At 41.0% G+C, this 23,850-nt stretch overlaps 1 protein-coding gene across 1 annotated transcript in view; it reads left to right on the top strand.

The window, feature by feature from the left end:
* Nucleotides 1-23,850, top strand: part of GPLD1 (glycosylphosphatidylinositol specific phospholipase D1) — a 54,695-nt gene that overhangs the window by 8,021 nt on the left and 22,824 nt on the right. The window contains exons 3-7 of the mRNA XM_035030443.1: nt 7,157-7,235; nt 10,080-10,177; nt 10,609-10,719; nt 11,671-11,719; nt 13,045-13,099. Coding sequence (XP_034886334.1) covers nt 7,157-7,235; nt 10,080-10,177; nt 10,609-10,719; nt 11,671-11,719; nt 13,045-13,099 — 392 coding nt within the window. The remainder of the gene's footprint in view (nt 1-7,156; nt 7,236-10,079; nt 10,178-10,608; nt 10,720-11,670; nt 11,720-13,044; nt 13,100-23,850) is intronic.

Genomic DNA, 23,850 nt, shown 5'->3' with positions numbered 1-23,850 from the left:
GGATTTCTTCATTGACCCATCCATTTTCACTAGCATGGTGTTCAGCATGCATGTGTTTTTTTCCCTAGTTTTTTTTTTCTTAATAATTGATTTCTAGTTTCATACTGTGATGATTGGACTCATTATATATATATTTACTTTCTATAAAAATAAACAGAATGTGGTATTTTAACCATGAAATCCTAGCAATGGTAGTTAATTTGGTTGGTTTCAGTCCTCTCTGCCCTACTTCCTCCTGCCTGCCTCCAGAAGAGATTTCTTCTTTTCTGATTAGAAAACTGAGAGATGCACACTGTAAAACATTCTGAGACGACCAGTGTTGACACTTGGCTTTATATCATTCTCAGCATTATTTTTTAATTTATTAGTACCTTCTTCCCCCCCAAATTATACTCTACACACTATGCAACTTGCTATTTTTCATTTAATATATCGGTGATAACTTCCCATGTCAAAAGAAATCTTGAGAATCATTTAGGACAATTACATATTTTTCTATTACCATAATGTACCATAATTTATTCAACCAATTCTATATTTTAACTTTTTTATTTGGAAGTAATTAAATACCAATAGAAAAGCCGGACAATTAGGCCAATCCCTATATGCCCTTTGCCATATTCCTGTAGATCCTCAATTGTTGGCGTATTTGCCCTTTTATCCTATCTGTTGTCCCCCAAGGAAAGGAGGTAGAAAAGGACCGAAGGTTTTTATTCAGGGGAGCACAGATTCCAGAGTAACCAGAAAAGTGTCCCACTCGTGCAGGGAAAGCAAGGGGGCTTTTATGAGAAAGAAGGAAGAAGTAATTACAGGATTTACATAAAGCAGAGAAGAAAAAAAAAAACCCTGCTGTATTGGTGCTGACCAGTCGAACCGCTTGTGATGACTGTCTTATTGATTACTGGTGCTATAAAGTGAAAGTCCGTGCTTTGTATTTATTGACTTTACTGTTGTCCTCTGACCCGAATGCGTGTGGCTCTGTTGAAATGTTAGGAACAACCGCTTGTCAAACAGTTGCTGCTTCCAGCCCAGTTTAGGAGCTCGTTAGTTGGAAAGGAAAATGGAATCCCTCATGTCCAGAGATTTCATGCAATTCCACACTACTATACATACTGATTTCTTTTCTCCTGAACCGTTCTAGTGAATTGCTGGCATGATGCCCATTATCCTTTAACACATCATTGTGTATTTCCAAAAAACAAGGACACTCCTATAGAATCACAGCACAGTTACTACAGTCAGGAAATCAACATTGAATAACACTTTCACCCAGTCCTCAGGCTTCATTCAAATCTCTCCACTTGTCTCAATAATCTTCTTTATGGTTCCAGGACCAGTCCAGGACCATGTGATCTAGAACAGTTCCTTAGGCCTTCCTTGTCTTTAATGACCTTGATATCTTGGAAAGGGCACAGTCCAATAACTGTAGAATGTACCTTAGCTTGATTTCGTCTGCTAGTTTCTCATGATAGATCCCCTTGCAGGTTATCTTTTTCTTTTTTTAAAGATTTTATTTATTTGAGAGAGAGAGCTTGTGGGTGCACACAAGGGGTGGGAGGAGAGGGGCAGAGGGAGAAGGAGAAGCAGACTCCCGTCTGAGCAGGGAGCCTGATTCGGGACTCGATCCCAGGACCCTGGGATCATGACCTGAGCCGAAGGCAGCCGCTTAACCGACTGAGCCACCCAGGTGCCCCGTGCAGGTTATCTTTTGACAGAAATACCACAGAACACAGAATCGATGCTGTATTCTCATCGCATCATACCAGAAGACTCCCAATGTCAAGTGTACTGTTTCTGGTGATGTTAACTTTCATTTCAGTGATTATATTGTCATTTCTAAAATTTTCATTGGGTGGTTCTTTATATATTCCTTTCCTGAGACTATTTTGGTGGTGGTGGTTGGAGGGTGGTGGTTGTTTGAAGTATGTTTGTAATTGAAGCCTTTTTATGATGGCTGCTTTAAAATATTTTGTCAGATAATTCTAAAATGTCTACCATTTCATTTGGCCTCTATTAGTTCTCTCTTTTTATTCCTTTTGAGATTCCTGGTTCTTGGTGTGATGAGTGCTCTTGGATTGAAACCTGGACGTTTTAGGTATTAGGTTATGAGACTCTGGATCTTACTGAAACCTTTTGTTTTAGCTGACTTCTTCTGACACCATTTTGGGAGGGGAACAGAATGGGGAGGGTCACCACCTCCTAACTCTCCTAACTGCCAACTATGGGTAGAAGTCAAGATTCCCCCGAGCCTCCACGGATGCCTCTCCGGCTGGGAAGGGTAGAAGTGCCTAATTATTGCTCCTCACTGTGGCCTCTACGGATGCTGGGGCATGTCTCCTTGTGGTGGTGGACATCCTGCTCTTCCCTGGGCCTCTTCTGATCCCACCCAGTGGGGATCAGGAGAGGCGCCATGTTACTGCAGTTGGGACTGGATGTCTCGGCTCTCCCCATGGTCTCCACTGACACTGAGGGGTAGGGATCAGGGACAAATGAAAGTCCTGGTGAGGGTGGGGCCACAGTTTTTTTCTGTGATGTTTGGCTAGAGTAAAAGGCTATTGTCAAAAAGTTTTCTGTCTTTGCCAGGCCGCCCATTTCCTGGTCTTACTTATGGTTAGAGAAAACAGGCTTTCTTTGTGGCTTTTGTGTGTTTGGCTTATGCCCATTAGAGGTTCTGGGTTGGCAGGCTTTCGTGGTATCCAGTTTGGGACCTATGAGGTACAGAGAAAGCCCAGAGAATTCACCACAGTGTCGTCTTCTGGTCCTGAGCTCCCCAGCCACCTGCATACTTACCTCCACCTTGCAGGGGCTTCTTATGCTCATTTTGTGTCCAATGCCCAGGGGGCTTAGTTGTGCTTAAATATGTACGTTTATTCCATCTTCCTGGGAGCAGAAGTCCTAGTGATGATAATTTTTATCACCTGGTTGAGATGACATCTTCACATTTTTACACTGGAAAGTTAGTAAGTATTTTCTACTTTTTAATTAGCAAGTAAATATTTTGTGGAGAGAGATACTGAGGTAATGTAAATACCCTGTTTCTCATCAAAAGTTTTACCCACTAGTTGTATCATCTATTGATAATTCTTGCCTGAAGTAATTATGATGGTTGCCAAACTGTTTATCTGATTCCATCACTCTTTCTACATTTCTTGGCATTCTACTGTTAAATAGAGCCTTTCCTTCTTCCCCATTTCATATATTTACTTATATCCATATACATTCTATTTAATGGTTTATATTACATTATCATCATTTATCTTGGTGCTTACATTGTCCCAGATTCTGCCTCAAGTTGCTTTTGTGTTCATCTGCCTGTTTATTTAAAACCAGGAGTTCACACAAGAATATCTCCAATTATGATCCATCACCAGAGAATTCGTTCTAGCGTTCTCTGTGTCCGTATCTGCGACTCCTTTCTCCAACAGTGAGAAGCCTGGTCATCATTCTCAATATGTATTCTTCGTGCCCAGTCTCCTTGTTTGTGACCAGTTTCCCGACCTTTTTTGGCAAACCCTTCAGCTGTGGCACTGCTAGCTGAGTCCTGGCCCAGAAACAAAGGAAAAACACAAAATGAAACAGGAATGATCTCTATGATGGAGGAAGGATTAATATCCTCGGTTGCTTGTGTATTTCATTGAAATTTCTTTTTTTAAAAAAGATTTTATTTGAGAGAGCGTGCACGCACAAGCAGGGGGAGCTGCAGGGGGAGCTGCAGAGGGAGAGGGAGAAGCATACTCCCCACTGAGCAGGGAGCCCGATTCGGGGCTCGATCCCAGGACCCTGAGATCATGACCTGAGGGGAACACCAGCGCTTTACCGACTGAGCCCCTCATTGAAATTTCTTAATAAGTATCTTCAGATTTGGAAACAGATTCACTTTTAGGACCCGTTTTTAATTTTTTCATTTTTTGCTCATTTGGTAGGTGGGAAAATGTTTTGTTATAGGCTTAATTGGCATTTTAATTAATTAATGAGGTTAAATACACTTCCAAGTGTTTATCAACTATTTCTATTACATCTTCTGTGAATCACTTACGTGTTTTACACATTTCTCCATCAGGATATTTATCTTGACGTGGAAGAATGACTTCTTAAAGATACCAGCCCCGTCATGTGTCAAATGATTCTCATGGTTATTTTTCTCTTCAGTTTGCTTCCAGTGCTCTTTACTGTGCAGAATGCTCCAGTGTTTGTTGTTGAGTGCACCGTTCTGTTCTTCTATGGTCTCTGCCTGTATGCTTTGCTTAGAAAAATCATTTCCCATCTGAGATGATACAGTTATCCCCTCCAATTTTGTCCTGCTAATTTTGTGGCTTCCGTTTTGCCTTTAACTCTTTAATTCATCTTGTATATATTTTGGCGTAAAGCACATGAGGGGCTCTAGGAGCCTCTTGTTGGTCAATGTTAGTTTCCAGTCCACGTCATGAAGGCCACGCTGGATCCCCTGCAAGAATGGAACCCTCACTGCCCCGGGCCAACGCCACCGGTTGATTACTTCACCCTTCATTCATTCCCATTGTATGTTGTGTATACTTGAGTCTGTGTCTTGCTCTTTATTCTGTTTCATTGATCTCTCTTGATTCCAGTATCCTCCTCTTTTTATTTCCATAGCTTAAAAATACATTTTTATATCTGAAGTTTGCATCCTCTGCCTGTACTTATTCCCCCACCAGCAGCTTCCTCTTTTGCTGACACATCTACTTTTCAAAGTTTACTTCAGAATTTTTTAATGTTAAATAACAGCATCTCCCTCACCTAGAGATGCAGATTCAACAAGTCTTACTCATATAAAGTGACCAAGACCATGGCTGACAAGGTAAATACTCAATAAAGTTATATTATTTTTAAGTGACAAAAGTCCAACTGGCAAGCTATCTTTAGAGAAAAAGGAGATGTCATTGGCTCACATAACTGATAGTGCTTGGAGCAGAGCTGCATGCCGAGGTCTAGGTGGTGGTCTCTCTCCATGTGGAGGACCATGCAGAACTCAGCCTTCAGGCTGAACATCCCCAAGGGACAACAAGAGGTTGTCTTCCACATAGCTCTCCATGAGGAGTCTCAGGGAAGGTTCTAACTGAGCTAGGTTTGATCAAACGTGCATCTTTGAGCCAAATACCCTGGTAGCAGTGGGGATTAGTAAGTCCTTATGGATAAATTAAAAAGTTTAAGGGTGGGGCGCCTGGGTGGCTCAGTTGGTTGGGCGTCTGCCTTTGGCTCAGGTCACGATCTCAGGATCCTGGGACTCGAGCCCCACATGGGGCTCCCTGCTCATCGGAGAGCCTGCTTCTCCCTCCCCTCCCTCTGCCTCTCCCACCTACTCATGCACGCTCTCCCTCTCTAATACACACACACACAAACACACATGCGCTCTCTCAAATAAAAACTTAAAGCTTAGGGGGTGCGTGGCTGGCTCAGTTGGAAGAACATGTAACTCTTAATCTCAGGGTTGTGAGTTTGAGCCCCAGGTTGGGCGGGGGGGTAGAGATTACTTAAATACTTAAAAAAAAAAAAAAAAAGTTTAGCCCACCAAACTTTCACTTTGGCAATCAGAGTTCATCTGCAGATCCTGGAAACCCCTCTGGCTAGCTTATGCTGAGCTCCCCCCAGAACTGGGGAACTGGGTGCTGACGAACTCTGAGCTCTGGAAGAGCAGGCTCTGGGCTGAGGATCCATGAAGGGCGCCGAGGACCACACACAGAACTGGCCTGTGGGGCCTCCTGTGCTGAGTCAGACGGCCACGGCCCCACAGCTGGCTCCGGATTCGACGGCCGCCTACACAGTCTGGGAAGTAAGCAGCCATCACCTTGGCTGTCGGCTCCGGGATGCTCTGTCCCTGCCGTGCTCCTTACTAGCAAAATGGGTGCTCTGTCCTGTGGCCACCTGGGTCCCTGGCTACCTCTGTGGCAAAGCCAGCATGTGCCTGCTAGCTGAAGGAGCAGAGGGTGAGAGGGGCTCTGCGTGGAGTCTGGGAAATGGTACTGCCAACAGCTAGCCCACCTCAAGGGGGTGAGAAGGGAATGGAGTGAGCCAGTTAATGGAGCAGAACATTGAAGTTTAATTTTTTTTTTTTTGGCAGAACATTGAAGTATAATTTTTTTTTTTTTTAAAGATTTTATTTGAGAGACAGATGGGGGTGGGCGTGAGAAGGGACAAGTAGGGGGAGGGGAAAAGGGAGAGAGAGAATCAGGCTCCCTGCTCAGCAAGGGAGGGCTCGATCCCAGGACCCTGGGATCATGACCTGAGCCAAAGGCAGATGCTTAACCGACTGAGCCACCCAGGCACGCTGAAATATGTTCTTCTACCATAATTTTAAAAGGGAAAGGATTTTTTAACCTCCCCCAAAAGCCCAAAAGGCATCATCTGAATCTAAAGTACACGTAGCAACTATAAACTTGTATATAAATAGATCTCTCTCTCTCTCTCTCTCTATATATATATATATATATATAGTTGATCCTTGAACCAACACTGGGATAGGGGACACTGATCCCCAGGCAGTCAAAACTCCGTATCTAACTTTCGACTCCCCCCAAACTTAACTACCAGCCTACTGTTGACCACAAGCATTACTGATGAGTCAATTTACACTTATTTTGTAGGTTATATGTATTATATCCTGTATTCTTCTAATAAAGCAGCTAAAGAAAATGTTAATGAGAAAACGCAATAAGGAAAATACACTTCTAGTACTCTACTATATCTAGTGAGGAGTCTGCATCTGAGTGGATCCCGGTGGTTCAAATCTGCGTTCAGGGGTCAGTGGTGTAACTGTTTATGGGCATACATCGTGTGTATGTGTGTATGTTATATGTATATATGTTTGTATTTCTCTCATTGCACTGATTTTTCACCGGATCATTGAAAATCTTACCACGGACCCTTCGGTGAACTAGCCTTGGGGGGACATCCTGCTCTTTTGGTGGACAGAGAAACCAAAGGAGGTGAAATTAAATGAGTGATTTGCTACTTGATCAGCCTGTGTTTGCTAGGAGAACCTGAGGTTCTCTGTTGTAGAGCGTCGTCTTGGATTATGCCCGAGATTTTAGTATGTACTTTACGCCTTCCTTCCGCCTTCCTTCCATCCTGCCTCGTGCTGTAGGGCGGGCTTGTCCCAGGCTGCTGCCTCTGCCCCTAATCTCTCTTTCCTCTTCCCCAGCTGTTGCTTGAGCACCAGGATGCGTATCAGGCTGGAGCCGTGTTTCCTGATGCCTTCTACCCCAGCATCTGCGAGAGAGGTAAGATCAAGTCTTGCAGAGCCCCATGTTGCCCTCACTTGGTTAACAGGAGCAGCTAGGACAGAAGAAATCTTAACATGGAGTATTTTCCACTGTCGTTGGTCAGTGACTTCGTTCACATGACTGCATTTTTCATTTAACCAAACCTTACCTACTTAAGCGTAGAAATTCTGAAAGATTTCACGATCCTACGCTTCCTTACTTGCTTTCCTGCTTTCTGGTGAAGAGAAAAGATTTTGAAAGAGACTGAAGGGTCTGGGTTCTTGTTCCAGCTGTGCTGTCTGTTAGCATGTGACCCTCAAAGTCTTGCCAGGCTAAGTCTTATTTCCACGCCTGTGACGTAATGATAATAAGCCTGCTTTGCCCCTTTACTGGATTTTTTTGGCGTTAATGCATATTCTTTTGTCAAGTGTTGTACAGATCTAAGGCAGTGTTATCAGTGACCTGGGCTTTTGGGGTGTATTGGGGCCCCAGCGGGCATGGAAGTTGCACTCCAACAGAGTAGTCAGAGGGGTGTTTTATAATGGTACCATTTACAGAGCTACAGGCCAGATGTAAGTCTGCAGGAACAGTGCAGGGAGGGAGCAGCTGCTGGAACTGAATGGGGAGGCTCCCTGAAGGGGCCAGACCTTCAGTCAGGGACACAGCCAGCCCCCAAGACCCCAAAGTCGGGGATCTGGGAGAATGAACATTTCTCCCCCACCTCTCTTCCTTTTTTCTGGTCTCCTCTCCACTCTCCCCACTGGCCAAACCCAACCCAACCAAAGCTGACGGGCAAAGAGCCCTTCAGGGGCACCGTGCAGGGCAGAGAAGGATGGACAGCAGGTCTGGAGGGACAGATGAAAGATACCCAGTACATTTACGTCACGTAAACCGTATTTGGAGTCTCAGGGTCAAAATCCCAGTGTATTTTTAAGATTTTATTCATTTGAGAGAGAGAGAACACGAGGGGGATTGGGGAGGGGAGAAGAGCAGAGGGAGAAGCAGACTCCTCGCTGAGCAGGGAGCCCAATGTGGGGCTCGATCTCAGGACCCTGGAATCATGACCTGAGCTGAAGGCAGACGCTTAACCGACTGAGCCACCCAGGTGTCCCACCAATATTTGTTTTAATATAGCAATGGCTTTAGGCTCAATGAAATGTTTAGGGTTACCCACTCCTGTAGTTATGATACCAAGTACGCTTTTGTATTTGTCATATTTGTAAGGTTGGGTGGGTTTTTTTTTTTTTCTTCTGTTTCCTTCTTAGGCTATTAACTATGTTTTCTTAATCCTTTTATTTTGCCTGCTTGTTAGTTTTTTTCTCTCTAGACCTATTTCTAATTTAGCGTTTCCCAAATTGTATTCAGGAGGCTGTGATGTCTCTTGATAATTGTTCCTTGATATCTTACATAAGAAGTTAAAAAAGGACTTTTTAAATTTTATTTTATTTTATTTATTTATTTGAGAGAGAATGAGAGAGAGAGAGAGCATGAGAGGGGGGAGGGTCAAGGGAGAAGCAGGCTCCCCGCCGAGCAGAGCCCGATGCGGGACTCGATCCAGGGACTCCAGGATCATGACCTGAGCCGAAGGCAGTCGCTTAACCAACTGAGCCACCCAGGCGCCCAAAAAAGGACTTTTTTTTGACAATTAAATTTGAGAAAACTTGCTTAATACATGACATCTTAAGAGACCAACCAAACTCACAGTGCTGAAGGCTCTGTGTTCCACGTTCTCTGTTTTTCCTCCACCAGTAGATGCCCTCCTCCCTGACGTAAAGCTCAGGACCAGTGCAGACTGATGTACCAGTGAGCTCAATTAGCATTATGAAATCTACGCTGACTATGAGGAATTTGACGCAGACTCCTCTTAGATTTTCATGGATTTTTCCAAATTTTCCCTTGATCCCACACATACCTACTTGCACAGCACCTGTCGTCTTTGATTTGAGGGCTCACTTTTATTGCATCTTGGAAGAGCAAATGTTCTCACTCCATTGCCGAAGAGGCAGCTGTTTTTATATTCTGTTCATCAGTTTACCTAATACTGAATCAAATCTGTAACAATAACGATGACAGCTGGCCCACCCAGGATTAGAAGCAGCCCTGCTGACCCTCAGTAAGCGACAGCTCAGCTGTGGGGACAGGTGCGTGGGGACAGTGACCTGGCTGCCACCACCCCGCAGGCTCTGGGTGGGCTTTCTCTTCTGTTCAGTTGGATTAGAGAGGGGAACAAAAAGCTTTGCTTGATCTGGCAATTTGGTTAAGGCGAGTTTTTGTCCAAAGAGCTGCTGCTATACTTAATTTTGGATTTTTATGGAATTCTGTAAAATAGAATTTTAAGTTGTATCTTTTAGGAAAACAGAGCAAATCAAATTTCATAGTTGTAATGTCTTTGAAAATCATTTCCAGAAAAGCCAATGATTTAAGACTGGTTAGAATGTTTTTACTTCAGCGACAGCAAAACCATTTGAACAGAGGGATCTAAACTCTGGAGTTTCGGTTTCAGTTGCCCCTCATGACGTGACGCCCCCCTCCCATCCCCCCTGCACCCCACCTGCACCGCCCTGCTGCTGACTCCGGCACCCCCCACACACCCCTTTTCTCCTTCCCTTTAGCACAGAAATAGAAAACACTTCAACCTTCATAGCAGCCCAGGTGATTGCAGATGCTGTGAGCCGGTCTGGCTTTCTCTCTCTCCCAGCTGGCTCTTCTGTCCTAGAGGCTTCCTCTGAACATCAACAGAAGAACCCGAGAGGCTCGGAGGGAAGGAGGAGGAGGGTTGCGGGAGGTAGCGTGGTGGCAGATGTCACTGGGAATCTCCAGCTTTTTCAGAAAGACTCCTGAGACCTGCTCTTGTCTCACCAGGGCAATTCCATGACGTGTCTGAGAGCACGCACTGGACCCCCTTTCTGAATGCAAGCATCCACTATATCCGAGAGAACTACCCTCTTCCCTGGGAGAAGGTAGGCACGGCCCTCTAGTGCCAAGAGGAAATTCAGCTCCAGACACCCCCATCCTCCGTCTGCATTTGCACTGCACCCCATCCTGGGTGGAAATAAATAGGATTTCCACCCCAGGCTCCGGGAGGGCTGCTCACTCTTATACCTTCAGTGCCAGACACAGGATGTGCTTAGTTAATACCTGAATAAACTACTTAGAAAAATGCAGTAGGTCACCATTTTGCTCCAAGAGTAAATCACCTGAAAGCCCTTCTAAGGCATTGCAAAACTTTCAAAAAGTCCTTTGTGGTTTTTGTCACTAGAAGCTACAATGTACCCGCCTCTGATTTTATTATTGTTAAGTCTTGGGGGTGGAAATCCTATTTATTAAACACTGTAATAGGATCTTTACAAAATAACCCAAGTGCCCATCCCTCTAATTGCTTATTTGGCAGGACACGGAGAAATTGGTAGCCTTCTTGTTCGGCATTACGTCTCACATGGTGGCCGACATTAGCTGGCACAGCTTGGGTATCGAGCAAGGATTCCTTAGGACCATGGGAGCCGTGAGTACATGTCTGCAGGTGGATGACTGTACGGGAGTCACACTGTCCTGCCCAAGATGGAAAACTGGCCCTTTCAGAGGAAAGGAAAACTTGAGGCTCTTTAGAGGTCATGTGGAGGCAAGACTTCTTGCCCAAAGCAGTCTTCATGTCCATCTCTTCCTCTTCCTCTTTCTGCTCCGTAAACTCCATCACACGGGCAGAACCACTAACGTGCACCGAAATCGCGATAAATGGGATGTTCTGTGTCATCGCAAACAATATTTGGGAAATCCCATGTTTTATTCAAGTTGTATTAGTAAGGATATGAAGAGCTGCCACTTAGTCCTATTTGGAAGGAATGATTCCACGTGTGTGTGTGCTTTTTAAATGTTCTTTTAACATTCAGAAAAACTTCCTTCTTGCGTGTAGTTGGCGCAGTGTTCCGTGAGCTTCAGGTGCACGACATGGCAAGCAGCGGCCATACCAGATGCTGCGCTTGCCCCCCCGTCCCCGCACGACCCCGCCACACTACCCTTCACTGTCTCCTGGCCTTCATTCCTGTGACTCACCACTCCGTAACCTCCCACTCCCCTGCACCCGTTTTTCCGTTTTCTGTATGTAAATGCCATCGCCCCGAACTGAAAATGGCGCTCTTGTTTCTGCAAGTCCCCCCCGGTCACCAGTCGCTCTTAGTCCCATTCTGCTTGGACTCAGTAGGGACTGTGTATTCATCCTCCGAGGTGCAGACGTTCGCAGTGGTTTTGTTACCAGCCGTTAATACACAGCTCGGCTGCCACTACAGTTTTTAACAATAAATTTTTGGAAAATCGAGTCAGTCTAGGACAGACCCTTAGCATTCACCGGGTTAGGCATTCATTCCTCACTCCTGGTGGGGCTGTGGGGTAGGGGTTTGGGCTACAATTTGTGATTTATATAAAAAACACACATCAGATGATTCTCTTTCTTCCTCAGGTTGATTTTCATTACTCCTATTCCAAGGCGCATTCGGCGGGTGATTTCGGTACTGTTTATCTACATTTGCCAAAGTTTCTTTTGCGATGGTTCTATCCCATTTGTTACGGAGTCACTACTGCACCTTAAATCTGTATTTTCCCCCCCATGTTGAATAACCTTCTTTCTCCGTAACTGAGATCATTTCATGATGAATTAGGACTGGCTGTGTGGTTCTCCTGAGTAAAAATGTCATTTTCATATTCTATGAAATAGGTGTTCAGTCACTTTGTGAAATGGCTGGTAACCAGGCAGTTATCTAGGTAACAGGAGTGCCGATGCACAGCAAAATGTGTAAAATATTTAAAGTAAAATACGTGTTTTTATCACATCTTGCCAGTCCGTATACTAACTAGCTTTCTATTTTATTTTATTTATTTATTTATTTATTTATTTTTTAAAAGATTTTATTTATTTATTTGACAGAGAGAGACATAGCGAGAGCAGGAACACAAGCAGGGGGAGTGGGAGAGGGAGAAGCAGGCTCCCCGCGGAGCAGGGAGCCCGATGTGGGGCTCGATCCCAGGACCCTGGGATCATGACCTGAGCCGAAGGCAGATGCTTAAGGACTCAGCCACCCAGGCGCCCCACTAGCTTTCTATTTTAATACTTCATTTATAGTATGGGTATATCTCATTTGACAGAGAGATGTATTTCTGAAAAGTTGTATGTGTGTATTTCTTTATTTAAAAAATCACATTTCATCATTGACTTGTGTCATAATTTAGAAAAGCTTTACCTTTATATCAGCTTAAAATTCATTACCTAAGGTCACCTAATACTTTAGCTTTAAAATGGTACCCTCCATCTTTTTCCTATAGTAAATTACCTTGAAGTAGCCAAAGTAGATGGTGAATGGTGTTTTAAAAGAATCTTTATGGCCCATCCTTGGGCGCCTGGGTGGCTCAGTTGGTTAAGCATCTGCCTTCGGCTCAGGTCGTGATCCCAGGGTCCTGGGATCGAGTCCCGCATCGGGCTCCCTGCTCCTTGGGAGCCTGCTTCTCCCTCTGCCTCTCTCTCTCTCTCTGTCTGTCATGAATAAATAAATAAAATCTTTAAAAAAAAATCTATTATAAAAGAATCTTTATGGTTCATCCTTCCTTAAAGAGAAAAACTTTCGGTTATATGGTGTTTCTTTCTTAATTCATATGTTTTACTGGCTAAGATAGAAATGATCATGTTTTCTTAAAGATCTGCTTGTACCTAAAACAATGATCAGAAAAGTGTGGACAAGGTGATGAGCTAATGACCTGGATTGTGCAAATCTGTGTGGAAAGAAACATGCCATGTTTTGTCACTAACTGACCAAATGTAAATATTTTTCTCCTATCTTAGGAGGTGATGTGTTGAGCCAGTTTGAGTTCAATTTTAATTACCTCGCACGACACTGGTAAGAACAATTACACTTAACATATGTGTTCTCTAAATGGCGTTTAGAAGCTTGACCCTTTTTATCCCCTTAGAAAATGTAGCCTACAACGTAATTAGGAGTCTTGCATTTGTAAATTTTGAAAAGTAAAACTGCAGATGAGAGTAGTTTAAGGAAATGCTTTGAACTTGACTGATGCCATCTAAAAATGCATACTTGTAAAAAATAAGATCATGTACAGCTGTGTAGCTACCACTTGGTCAAAAGCAAGCCTTACTGGTGTCTTATAAGCCCCTTGCCTTCTCTCCCACCAGGGTAAGCCCTCCTGTGGGGTTCCTGTTCATCATTTTGTTGCTTTTCTTTATAGTTGAATAGTATGGATGGATGTGTCCATATACAAAATAGTACATGGTTTTAATCTTTAGATACATAGAATTGAGTAGCGTGTATTCAAATTTTGCTTACATTTCTGTCTGAGAGACAGTCACATTGATGTGTTTGGCTATAGCTCATTTTCCTCGCTATGTGGTCCTCCATTATATGGATAGACCAAATGAAGTACTCCATTCCAATGGGGACGGGTATGTAAGTAGTGTGGAATGGTTTTGCTTTACATGTAGTGTTGCTGTGAACATTTTTGTGCATACGTTTGTGCACCAGAGGGAAATCTCTCTTGTAATCACCACTAGACATGGAATTGGGGGGTGGGTCATAGGGTGTATGCATATTTAACATCAGCAAGCCCGGGCTTTGAGAATGGTCTTCCCAACTGATACTCTCCTCAGGTTTATATGGTAGTTTTACTTCTGCATTTGCCAAGACTTGGTATTGTCCAACTTAAAAATAGCCTGTTTGGTGGGTAATGGTATCTCATTAAGTTTTAATTTGCATTCCCCATTGATTAATGAGGTTGAGTATTCTTTCATATTTTATTGATCATCTGTGTTTGATATTAAGTGAAAATCTTGTTTAGTTTTTAGCCTTTTCTGTTGGTTTGTTTGGCCTTTTTACTTAGTTGTGAGTGTTCTTGTATATTAGGGCTTCTAATCTTTGCTTAGTTTATTATATTTTTTTGCAGTCTGTGGCATGTCTTTTTACTTATGATGTATCTTAATAAACAGAACTTAATTTTAATGTAGTTGAATATATCTATCTTGTCCATTGTAATTTGTACTTTTGATGTCTTATTTAAGAAATCCTTCCCTACCTTGAAGGCATGAGGTCATTCTCCTACTTAGCCTTATTTTTTTAAACTTTGTCTTTCATTTCCCTGGAGTTAATTTTTTGTATATTCTGAGAGAGAATCTGATTTTATTTCTTTCTGTAGATCTAGATAGTCCCCAAATCAGGACACTTATCGATAGTCTCCCCTTTTTTCACTGGCCTGTAATGCCCTCTCTGTCATAAAATTTCATATGTATTTGGATCCATTTGTGGGCTTTCTATTCTGTTCTACTGACCTGTCCATGAGCAATACTGATTTTTTAAAATTACAGTGACTTTATAATACATCTTGACAGCTAGTAGGGCTTAGTCTCTCAGCCTGTCCTTTTTCTTAGTATATGTGCTGCCGAAGCGAGCACCAGCCTGTCCTTTTTCTTTAGACATACCTTGCCAATTCTTTTGCCTTGGCTCTTTCAAATAAAGTGAGAGGAGCAAGTTGCCATGTTCCAAGAAAAATCTTGTTGGAATTTTTAGAAGTTTATTATTCGAAATATTGAGTCTTCTCATCCATAAATATGCTATGTATTTTATTTAAGCCTACTTTAATGACTTCAAAGTTGTATAAGTTTTTCCCATCAAGGTCTTAGAGGTTTTATTCAATTTTGTTGCAGACTTTTTATTTGCTACCATGAATGGTAACTTTTGGTACCAGTTTTATTTTCTAATTGATTGTTGCTGTATAGAATGCAAGTCACTTTCTAATTTTGATTTTTGTACCTAGCAACATTTCTTCTTCTTTTTTTTTAAAGATTTTATTTATTTATTTGACACAGAGCGAGAGAGCACAGGTAGGCAGAACGGCAGGCAGAGGGAGAGGGAGAAGCAGACTCCCTGCTGAGCAAGGAGCCCGATGTGGGGCTCGATCCCAGGACCCTGGGATCATGACCTGAGCCGAAGGCAGACGCTTAATGACTGAGCCACCCAGGCGCCCCTCTAGCAATGTTTCTAAGCTCCCTTATTCATTCTAACATATCCAGAGATTTTTTGAATTTACTGTAGACTCTACAATGCATCATCTGCAAATTGTGACCATCTTGCTTTTCCTTTTCCAATCTTTGTAACTTTCTTTTTTCTGCTGTACCACACTGGCTAATATTTTCAGTACAATAGAACTGGCGATACTAAGCATACTTACCTTGTTTGTGATCTTAAAGAGAATGCATTCAAAATTTCATCAAATAGAATGTTTGCCCTAGGTTTTTGTTATCCTTTATCAACTTAAGGCAGTGTCCCTCTATTTCAGTTTGCCAGTAGTTTTTATTATAAATTAACTTCATACGTATTGAACTCTTAACTCTGCATCTATTGAAATAGTTCTTTTTTAACTTAATATAGTGATTGTACTAATCTATTTGCTAATATATATATATTTTAAAGATTTTATTTATTTATTTGCGCGAGAGAACAAGAGACAGCACGAGAGGGAGGAGGGTCAGAGGGAGAAGCAGACCCCCTGCCGAGCAGGGAGCCCGACGCAGGACTCGATCCCGGGACTCCAGGATCATGACCTGAGCCGAAGGCAGTTGCTTAACCGACTGAACCACCCAGGCGCCCTATTTGCTAATATTTAAGCAAGTTGAATTCCTGGGACAAAACCAACTTTTGCAATAGTATATTTTCTTTTTAATATTTGTTGCATTTATTGCAGCCTGGGATTTTTGTATTTTTATTTATGGGTGAGCTTGTACTGTAATTTTCCTTTCTTCTCTCCTTGTTTGGTTTACTGGTATCAAGGTTATGCCAGCTTCATGGCATCAGGTAGAAAGTGTTCCTTCCTTTTCTATTCTCTGGAAGTCTATGTAAAGATCAAAACTTTGATTGCTTGAATGTTCGGTAGAATCTGTAAAGCTTCCTAGGCCTGGTGTTCTCTCTATAGGGACTTCTTAAAAACTTCAGTCATGGTTATAGGACTACAGTTTTTCAATTTCTTCTTTTTTTTTTTTTTTAATTTTATTTATTTATTTGACAGAGAGAGAGATAGCTAGAGCAAGAACACAAGCAGAGGGAGTGGGAGAGGGAGAGGCAGGCTTCCTGCTGAGCAGGGAGCCCGATGTGGGACTCGATCCCAGGACCCCAGGATCATGACCTGAGCCGAAGGCAGACGCTTAACGACTGAGCCACCCAGGCGCCCTTTCAATTTCTTCTTAAGGTGTTTTATTTTTCTAGGGTTTTTCCATTTCATCTAAATGTATAAACATTGTGGCATGAGGTTGTTCTTAATACTTTACTGTTTATTTCTTTTATTTGTACTTGTGTTCCCTTGTTATCTGTAATATTCTTTATCCTGACTTTCCTTAACATTTTTCAACAACTAATCTCATTTCAGTTTCATTATCTTAAAGAATGAACATTTGGGTTTATTGATCCTCTCTATTATATGTTCATTTTCTCTTCTATTACTTTTTACTCATATATTTATTTTCTTCAGGTTCCTGTGAAATTTATGGAGTCTTTTAAGTTTTTAAATTTAATTCCAGTGTAGTTAACATGCAGTGTTAGATAATTTCAGGTGTACAATACAGTGATTCAACAATTCTATACATTACTCAGTGCTCATCATAAGTGTGTTCTCAATCCTCTCCACCTGTTTCACCCATTCACCCACCCATCTCCCTTCTGGGAACCATCAGTTTGTCCTCTATAGTGATGAATCTATTTCTTGGTTTGCCTCTCTCTTTTTCCCCCCCTTTGCTCATTTGTTTTGTTTCTTAAATTCCACATATGAGTGAGATCATATGGTTTTTGTCTTTCTCTATTTCACTTACCATTATACTAACTCCATCCATGTTGTTACAAATGGCAAGATTTCATTTTTTATGGCTAAGTAATACTCCATTGTAGGTATACACCACTTCTTCTTTATCCATTCGTCAGTCGCTGGGCTGCTTCCATAACTTGGCTCTTGTAAATAATGCTGCTATAAACATGGTGTGCATGTATCCCTTTGAATTAGTGTTTTTGTATTTTGGGGGTAAATACCCAGTAGTGCAATTGCTGGGTCATAAGGCAGTTCTATACACCTCCATCCTGTTTTCCACAGTGGCTGCACCAGTTTGCATTCCCACCAACAGTACACGAGGGTTCCTTTTTCTCCACATCTTCTCCAGTACTTGCTGCTTGTTTTGTTGTTATTGTTGTTGTTGTTTAATTCATTCTAAGAGATTTGAGGTGATAGCTCATTGTAGTTTTGATTTGCATTTCCCTGATGAATGATGTTGAACATCTTTTCATGTGTCTGTTGGCCATCTGCATGTCTTCTCTGGAGAAATGTCCATGTTCTCTGCCCGTTTTTAATTGGATTATTTGGGGGGTTTTTTGGTATTGACTTAATATTCTTTATATATTTTGGATACTAACCCTTTTTATCATATATGTCATTTGAAAATATCTTCTCCCATTCCATAGGATACTTTTTAGCTTTTCTGATTGTTTCCTTCATTGTGCAGAGCTTTTTATTTTGATGAAGTCCCAATAGTTCATCTTTGCTTTCATGTCCCTTGCCTCAAGAAGCATACCTAGAGAAATGTTGCTATGGCTAATGTCAGAGAAATTACTGCCTGTGCTCCCTTCTAGGATTTTTATAGTCAGGTTTCACATTTAGGTCTTTAACCCATTTTGAGTTTATTTTTGTGTATGATGTAAGAAAGTGGTCCACTTTCATTCTTTTGCCTGTAGCTGTCCAGTTTTCCCAGCACCATTTATTGAAGAGATTGTCTTTTTTCCCATTGGCTATCCTTTCCTGCTTTGTCAGAGATTAATTGAACTATAATTATGGGTTCATTGCTGGGTTTTCTATTCTGTTCCACTGATTAACATGTCTATTTTTGCACCATTATCATACTATTTTGATTACTGCAGCTTTGAAATACAACTTGAAGTCTGGAATTGTGATACCTCCAGGTTTGCTTTTCTTTTTCAAGATTGTTTTGGCTATGTGGGGTCTTTAGTGGTTCCATACAAATTCTAGGATTGTTTGTTCTAGCTCTGTGAAAGATGCTGTTGGTATTTTGATAGGGATTGCATTTTTTTAAAAGTAGGCTCCCTGCCCAGCATGGAGCCCAACAAGGGATTTGAACTCATTACCCTCAGATCAAGACCTGAGCTGAGATCAAGAGTTGGTCACTTAACCAACTGAACCACCCAAGCATCATGATTAGGATTGCATTAAGTGTGTAGATTGCCTTGAGTCGTATCCACATGTCAACAATAGTCTTCCAATCCATGAGCCTGGAATGTCCTTCCATTTCTTTGTATCATCCTCAATTTCTTTCATCAGTGTTTTATAGTTTTCAGAGTACAGGTTTTACACCTCTTTGGTTAGGTTAATTCCTAGATATTTTGTTTTTGGTGCAGTTGTAAATGGGATTGTTTTCTTAATTTCTCTTTCTGCTACTTCACTATTAGTATATGGAAATACAACAGAATTCGATACATTGACATTCGTATCCTGTGATCTTACTGAATTCATTTATCAACTCTAGGAGTTTTTTGTGGAGTCTCTAGGTTTTCTATATAAAGTATCATGTCATCTGCAAATAGTAATAAGCGTTACTTTTTCCTTACCAATTTGGATGCCTTTTCTTTTTTGTTGTCTGATTGCTGTAGCTAAGACTTCCAGTACTATGTTAAGTAACAGTGGTGAGAGTGGACACAGTCGTCTTATTCCTGACCTTAGAGGAAAGGCTCTCAGTTTCTCACCATCGAGTATGATGTTCCCTGTGGGTTTTTATATATGGCCCTTATTATGTTGAGGCATGCTCCCTCTACACCTACTTTGTGGAGGTTTTGTTTTTTTGTTGTTTTTTTTTTTTAAATCATGACAGGATGTTGTACTTCGTCAGATGCTTTTCCTCCATCTATTGAAATGATCATGTGGTTTTTATTCTTCCTCTTATTGATGTAATTAGTATTGATTGATTTGTGAATATTGAACCACCCTTTCAACCCAGGAATAAATCCTACTTGATCATTGTGAATGGTTTTTTAAAAATGTGTTATTGGATTTGGTTTGCTAGCATTTGTTGAGGAATTTTACATCCATGTTCATGACACCTACCAGCCTATAGTTCTCCTTTTTTATGGTGTCTATCTGGTTTGGGTTATCAGGGTAATGCTGGCCTCATAGAACAAATCTGGAAGTTTTCCTTCCTCTTCTATTTTTTGGGATAGTTTGAGAAGAATAGGTATTAACTCTTTAAATGTTTGGTAGAATTTGCCTGTGAAGCCATTGGTCCTGGAGTTTTGTTGGGAGATTTTGAGATTTTGATTACTGATTCAGTCTCATTGCTGGTAATCAGTCTGTTCAAATTTTCTATTTCTTCTTGTTTCAGTTTTGGTAGTTTATATTTTCCTAGGAATTTATCCATTTCTTCTGGGTAGTCCAACTTGCTGGTGTATAGGTTTTCATAATATTCTGTTAGAGTTTTTTTGTATTTCTGTGGTGTCATTTGTTATTTCCCCTCTTTGGGGGGTTTTTGTTTATTTAAAATCTCTCTCTCTCTCTCTCTCGTCTGGCTAAAGTTTTAATCTTCGCAAAGAACTAGCTCATGGCTTCATTGATCTGTTCTATTAGTTTTTAGTTTCTACATCATTTACTTCTGCTCTACTCTTTATTATTTCCTTCCTTCCACTGGTTTTGGGTTTTGTTCTTTTTCTAGCTCCTTTAGGCATAAGGTTAGGTTGTTTATTTGAGATTTTTCTTGCTTCTGGAGGTGGGCCTGTATTGCTATAAACTTCCCTCTTAGAACCCCTGTGGCTGTATCCCAAAGATTTTAGACTGTTGTGTTTTCATTTATTTCAGTGTAATCTGTAATTTCTTTTTCTGATTTCCTAGTTGACCCATTCATTGTTTAGTAGCATGTTATTTTACCTCTATGTATTTGTGTTCCTTCCAGTTTTTAAAAATTTTTTATTGTTATGTTAATCACCATACATTACATCATTAATGATTCATTGTTTGTGTATAACACCCAGTGCTCCATGCAATACATGCCCTATTTAATACCCATCACCAGGCTAACCCATCCCCCCACCCATGTTCCTTCCAGTTTTTATAATTTCTAGTTTCATAGCATTGTGGTCAGAAAAAATGCATGGTATGACTTTGGTTTTTTTGAATTTGTGGAGGCTTGTTTTGTGGCCTGATAAATGATTTGTTCTGGAGAATGTTCCGTGTGCACTGGAAAAGAATGTGTATTCTTCCGTTTTAGGATAGAATGTTCTGAATATATCTGTTAGATCCATTGAATCCAATGTGTCATTCAAAGCCATTGTTTTCTTGATTTTCTGTTTGGATGATCTGTCCATTGATCTAAGTGGGGTGTTAAAGTCCCTTACTGTTATTGTATTACTATCAGTTACTTCCTTTACACTTGCTATTAACTATTTTATATGTTTGGGAGCTCCCATATTGGGTGCATAAATATTTACAATTGTTGTATCATCTTGTTGGATTGTCACCTTTTTTATTACATTGTGCCTTTGTCTCTTGTTACAGTGTTTTATTTATTTTTTTATAGTGTTTGTTTTAAAGTCTGTTTTGTCCAAAATAAGTATTGCTACCCTAGCTTTCTTTTGATGTTCATGTGCATGATAAGTGCCTCTCCATCCTCTCACTCTCAGTCTGCAGGTGTCTTTCAGTCTGAGATGAGTCTCTTGTAAGCAAGATATAGATGAGTCTTGTGTTTTTTTTTTTTTAATCCATTCTATCACCCTATGTCTTTTGATTGCAGCATTTAGTCCATTTACATTCATGGTAATTATTAATAGGTATGTTTTTTAGTCCATTTTGTTACTTATTTTGTGGTGCTTTCTTTAGTTTTTTTTTTTTTTTTCTGATCCTTCTCCTGCTCTTTTCTCTCATGATTAGTTGGCTTTTTGTAGTGATAGACTTAGATTCCTTTCTCTTTGTTTTTTTAATATCTATTAGTGGTTTTTGACTTGTGGTTACCATTACATACACAGGTTTGTATATAACATCTTCTGCACATAGTCTGTTTTAAGCTGATGGTTGTTTAACTTGAACCCATTCTTTACTCCCCACCCCCGACACACACATTTTAGGGATCTGGTGGCATAATTTACATCCTCTTATTTTGGTGAATCCCTTGACTTATTTTTACAGATGTACTTTTTTTACTGTTTCTGTGTTTTCTACTTTTCATACTCTTCACTTAACGGTCTCTCCTTTCCACTCACAGAGTCCCCTTTAACATTTCTTGTAAGGCTGGTTTAGTGGTCATGAATTCCTTTAGTTTTTGTCTGGAAACTGTTTATCTCTCCTTCTAAAGGCTGGATAGAGCATTCTTCACTGCAGATTTTTCCCATTCAGCACTTTGAATATATCATGCTACTCCCTTCTTGCTTTCAGATTCTGTAGAAAAATTAGTTGATAGCCTTACAGGGTATGGTATGTAACTGTTTTTTGCTGCTTTTAAAATTGTTTCTTTATCATGACTTTTTGCCATTTTAATTATTATGTGTCTTGGTGTGGACCTTCTTGAGTTTTGGGGGAGTTATCTCTGTGCCTCCTGCATTTCAGTATCTGTTTCCTTCCTCACATTAGGGAAGTTTTCAGCTATTATTTCTTCAAATAAATTTTCTGCCAATCCCCCTTCTCTCTCTCCTACTGGGATCCCTATAATGAGAATGCCATGATGTTTGATGGAGCCACTGAGTTCCCTAAGTCCATTCTTGTTTTGCATAATTTTTTCTCTCACCTGCTCAGCTTGATTGCTTCCATTACTCTGTCTTCCAGATCATTTGTTCTTCTGCTTCCTCTAGCCTATTTATTCTATCAAGTGTATTTCTTATTTCAATTATTGTGTTCTTCATTTGATTTTTTTTTTTTAATCTCTGTGTTAAGGATCTCACTGATGGCCTCCAGTCTTTTCTTAAGTCCAGGGAATATCTTTATGATCATTACTTTAAATTCCCTATCACGGGGCACCTGGGTGGCTCGGTTGAGCATCTGCCTTCAGCTCTGGTCATGATCCAGCTCTGGTCATGATCCAGAGGTCCTGGGATCGGACTCTGCTTCTCCCTCTTCCTCGGCCCCTCTCTTGTGCTCTCTCTCAAATGAATAAATAAAATCTTTAAAAAAAAAAAATTCCCTATCAGTCATATTACTTACTTTGCTTAGGTCTCTTTCTGTGATTTTTGTCCTGTTTTTTTTTTTCCCAAGATTTTATTTGTTAGAGAGCATGCACACAAGCCGGCGGAGCAGCAGAGGCAGAAGGAGAAGCAGGCTTCCCACTGAGCAGGGAGCCTGATGAGGGGCTTGGTCCTGGGACCCTGGGATCATGACCTGCGCTGAAGGCAGATGCTTAACCCACTGACCCACCCAGGTGCCCTGTCGTGCTATTTCTTTAAGGGCAGAGACGGAGCTTCCTGTTACTCTCTGGGCTCTTCCAGAGCCAAGCCCACTGATTTTTTTAAATTCTAGCCTTTAAGTCCCACTGGCTAGAACTCAGAACATTTGGCCCCTCTCATTTTCAAAGCTAAATGCTGTGGGGATGTAGCTCCCCCTTGCAGGCTCCCCAGTGTGATAATCTGCTTCTCACCCCTCCCTGACCCATGGGGTTTAGCAGCCCCACCATGTCTCTGCCTTTTCTACTCTCCTTGAGCTGGTCTCTTCTCTACATTTAGTTGTGGAGTCTCTTCTGCCAGTCTTTTTTTTTTTTAATTATTTTCATTTTAGTAATGTCTATCCTCAATATGGGGCTGGAACCCACAAACCTGAGATCAAGAGTTACTCGATCTTCTGACTGAGCCAGCCAGGCGCCACTCTTCTGCCAGTCTTTGGGTTGTTTTCTAGGTTGTTGCACTGATGTGAGCGTTGGCTCAGTGAGATGGGATCGATCTAGGGTCCTCCTGCTTTGTCATCTTTCATCTTTGTCAGGAGTCTCCCACTGAGTCTCAATTTAAGGTCTAGCATTAATCAACTCTTGTAAATATCCCATCTGTGCTTGAAGAGAATGTTCTCCAATTTTTGACCTAATGTTACATATATGCTTACTAGTGTAAGCTCATTAAATTTACTATTAAAATTATAAATAGCCTTTTTATTTTATATTAGGTTGATCTAATAATTACTGAGAGAAAAATTTGTTAAAAAACTTCCCCCAGCGATAGTGGATTTTTTTTTTCCCATTTCTCCTTGAGGTTCTGTCAACTTGATATATAGATATAGATATAGATATAGATATAGAAATATGTGTGTGTATATGTGTATATGTATGTGTATATGCGTGTATATGTGTATATGTGTGTGTATATATATGTGTGTATATGTGTATGTGTGTGTATGTGTGTGTGTATATATATGTTTTGAAGATACGTTGTTAGGTACATTCAAGTGTAAAAATCTCATGTGTTTCTGGTGAGTTGAACCTTCTCATCATGATATAGTGACTCTCCTCATCTCTAATGAATGCTTATTGCCCTCAAGTCGATTTTAGCAGCTCTAACTATAGTTACGCTGGTTCTCTTGGTTATGTCCCATGGTGCTTGAATTACTCATGGCCGTAGAGTTGCATTTCTCCAGGGAG

The sequence above is a fragment of the Mirounga leonina genome, unplaced genomic scaffold, assembly GCF_011800145.1.
Source record: "Mirounga leonina isolate KUSES-001 unplaced genomic scaffold, KU_Mleo_1.0 Mir_366, whole genome shotgun sequence".
Lineage (NCBI taxonomy): Eukaryota > Metazoa > Chordata > Mammalia > Carnivora > Phocidae > Mirounga > Mirounga leonina.
The sequence above is the reverse complement of the archived record's forward strand: the minus strand, read 5'-3'. Positions and strand labels throughout refer to the sequence as shown.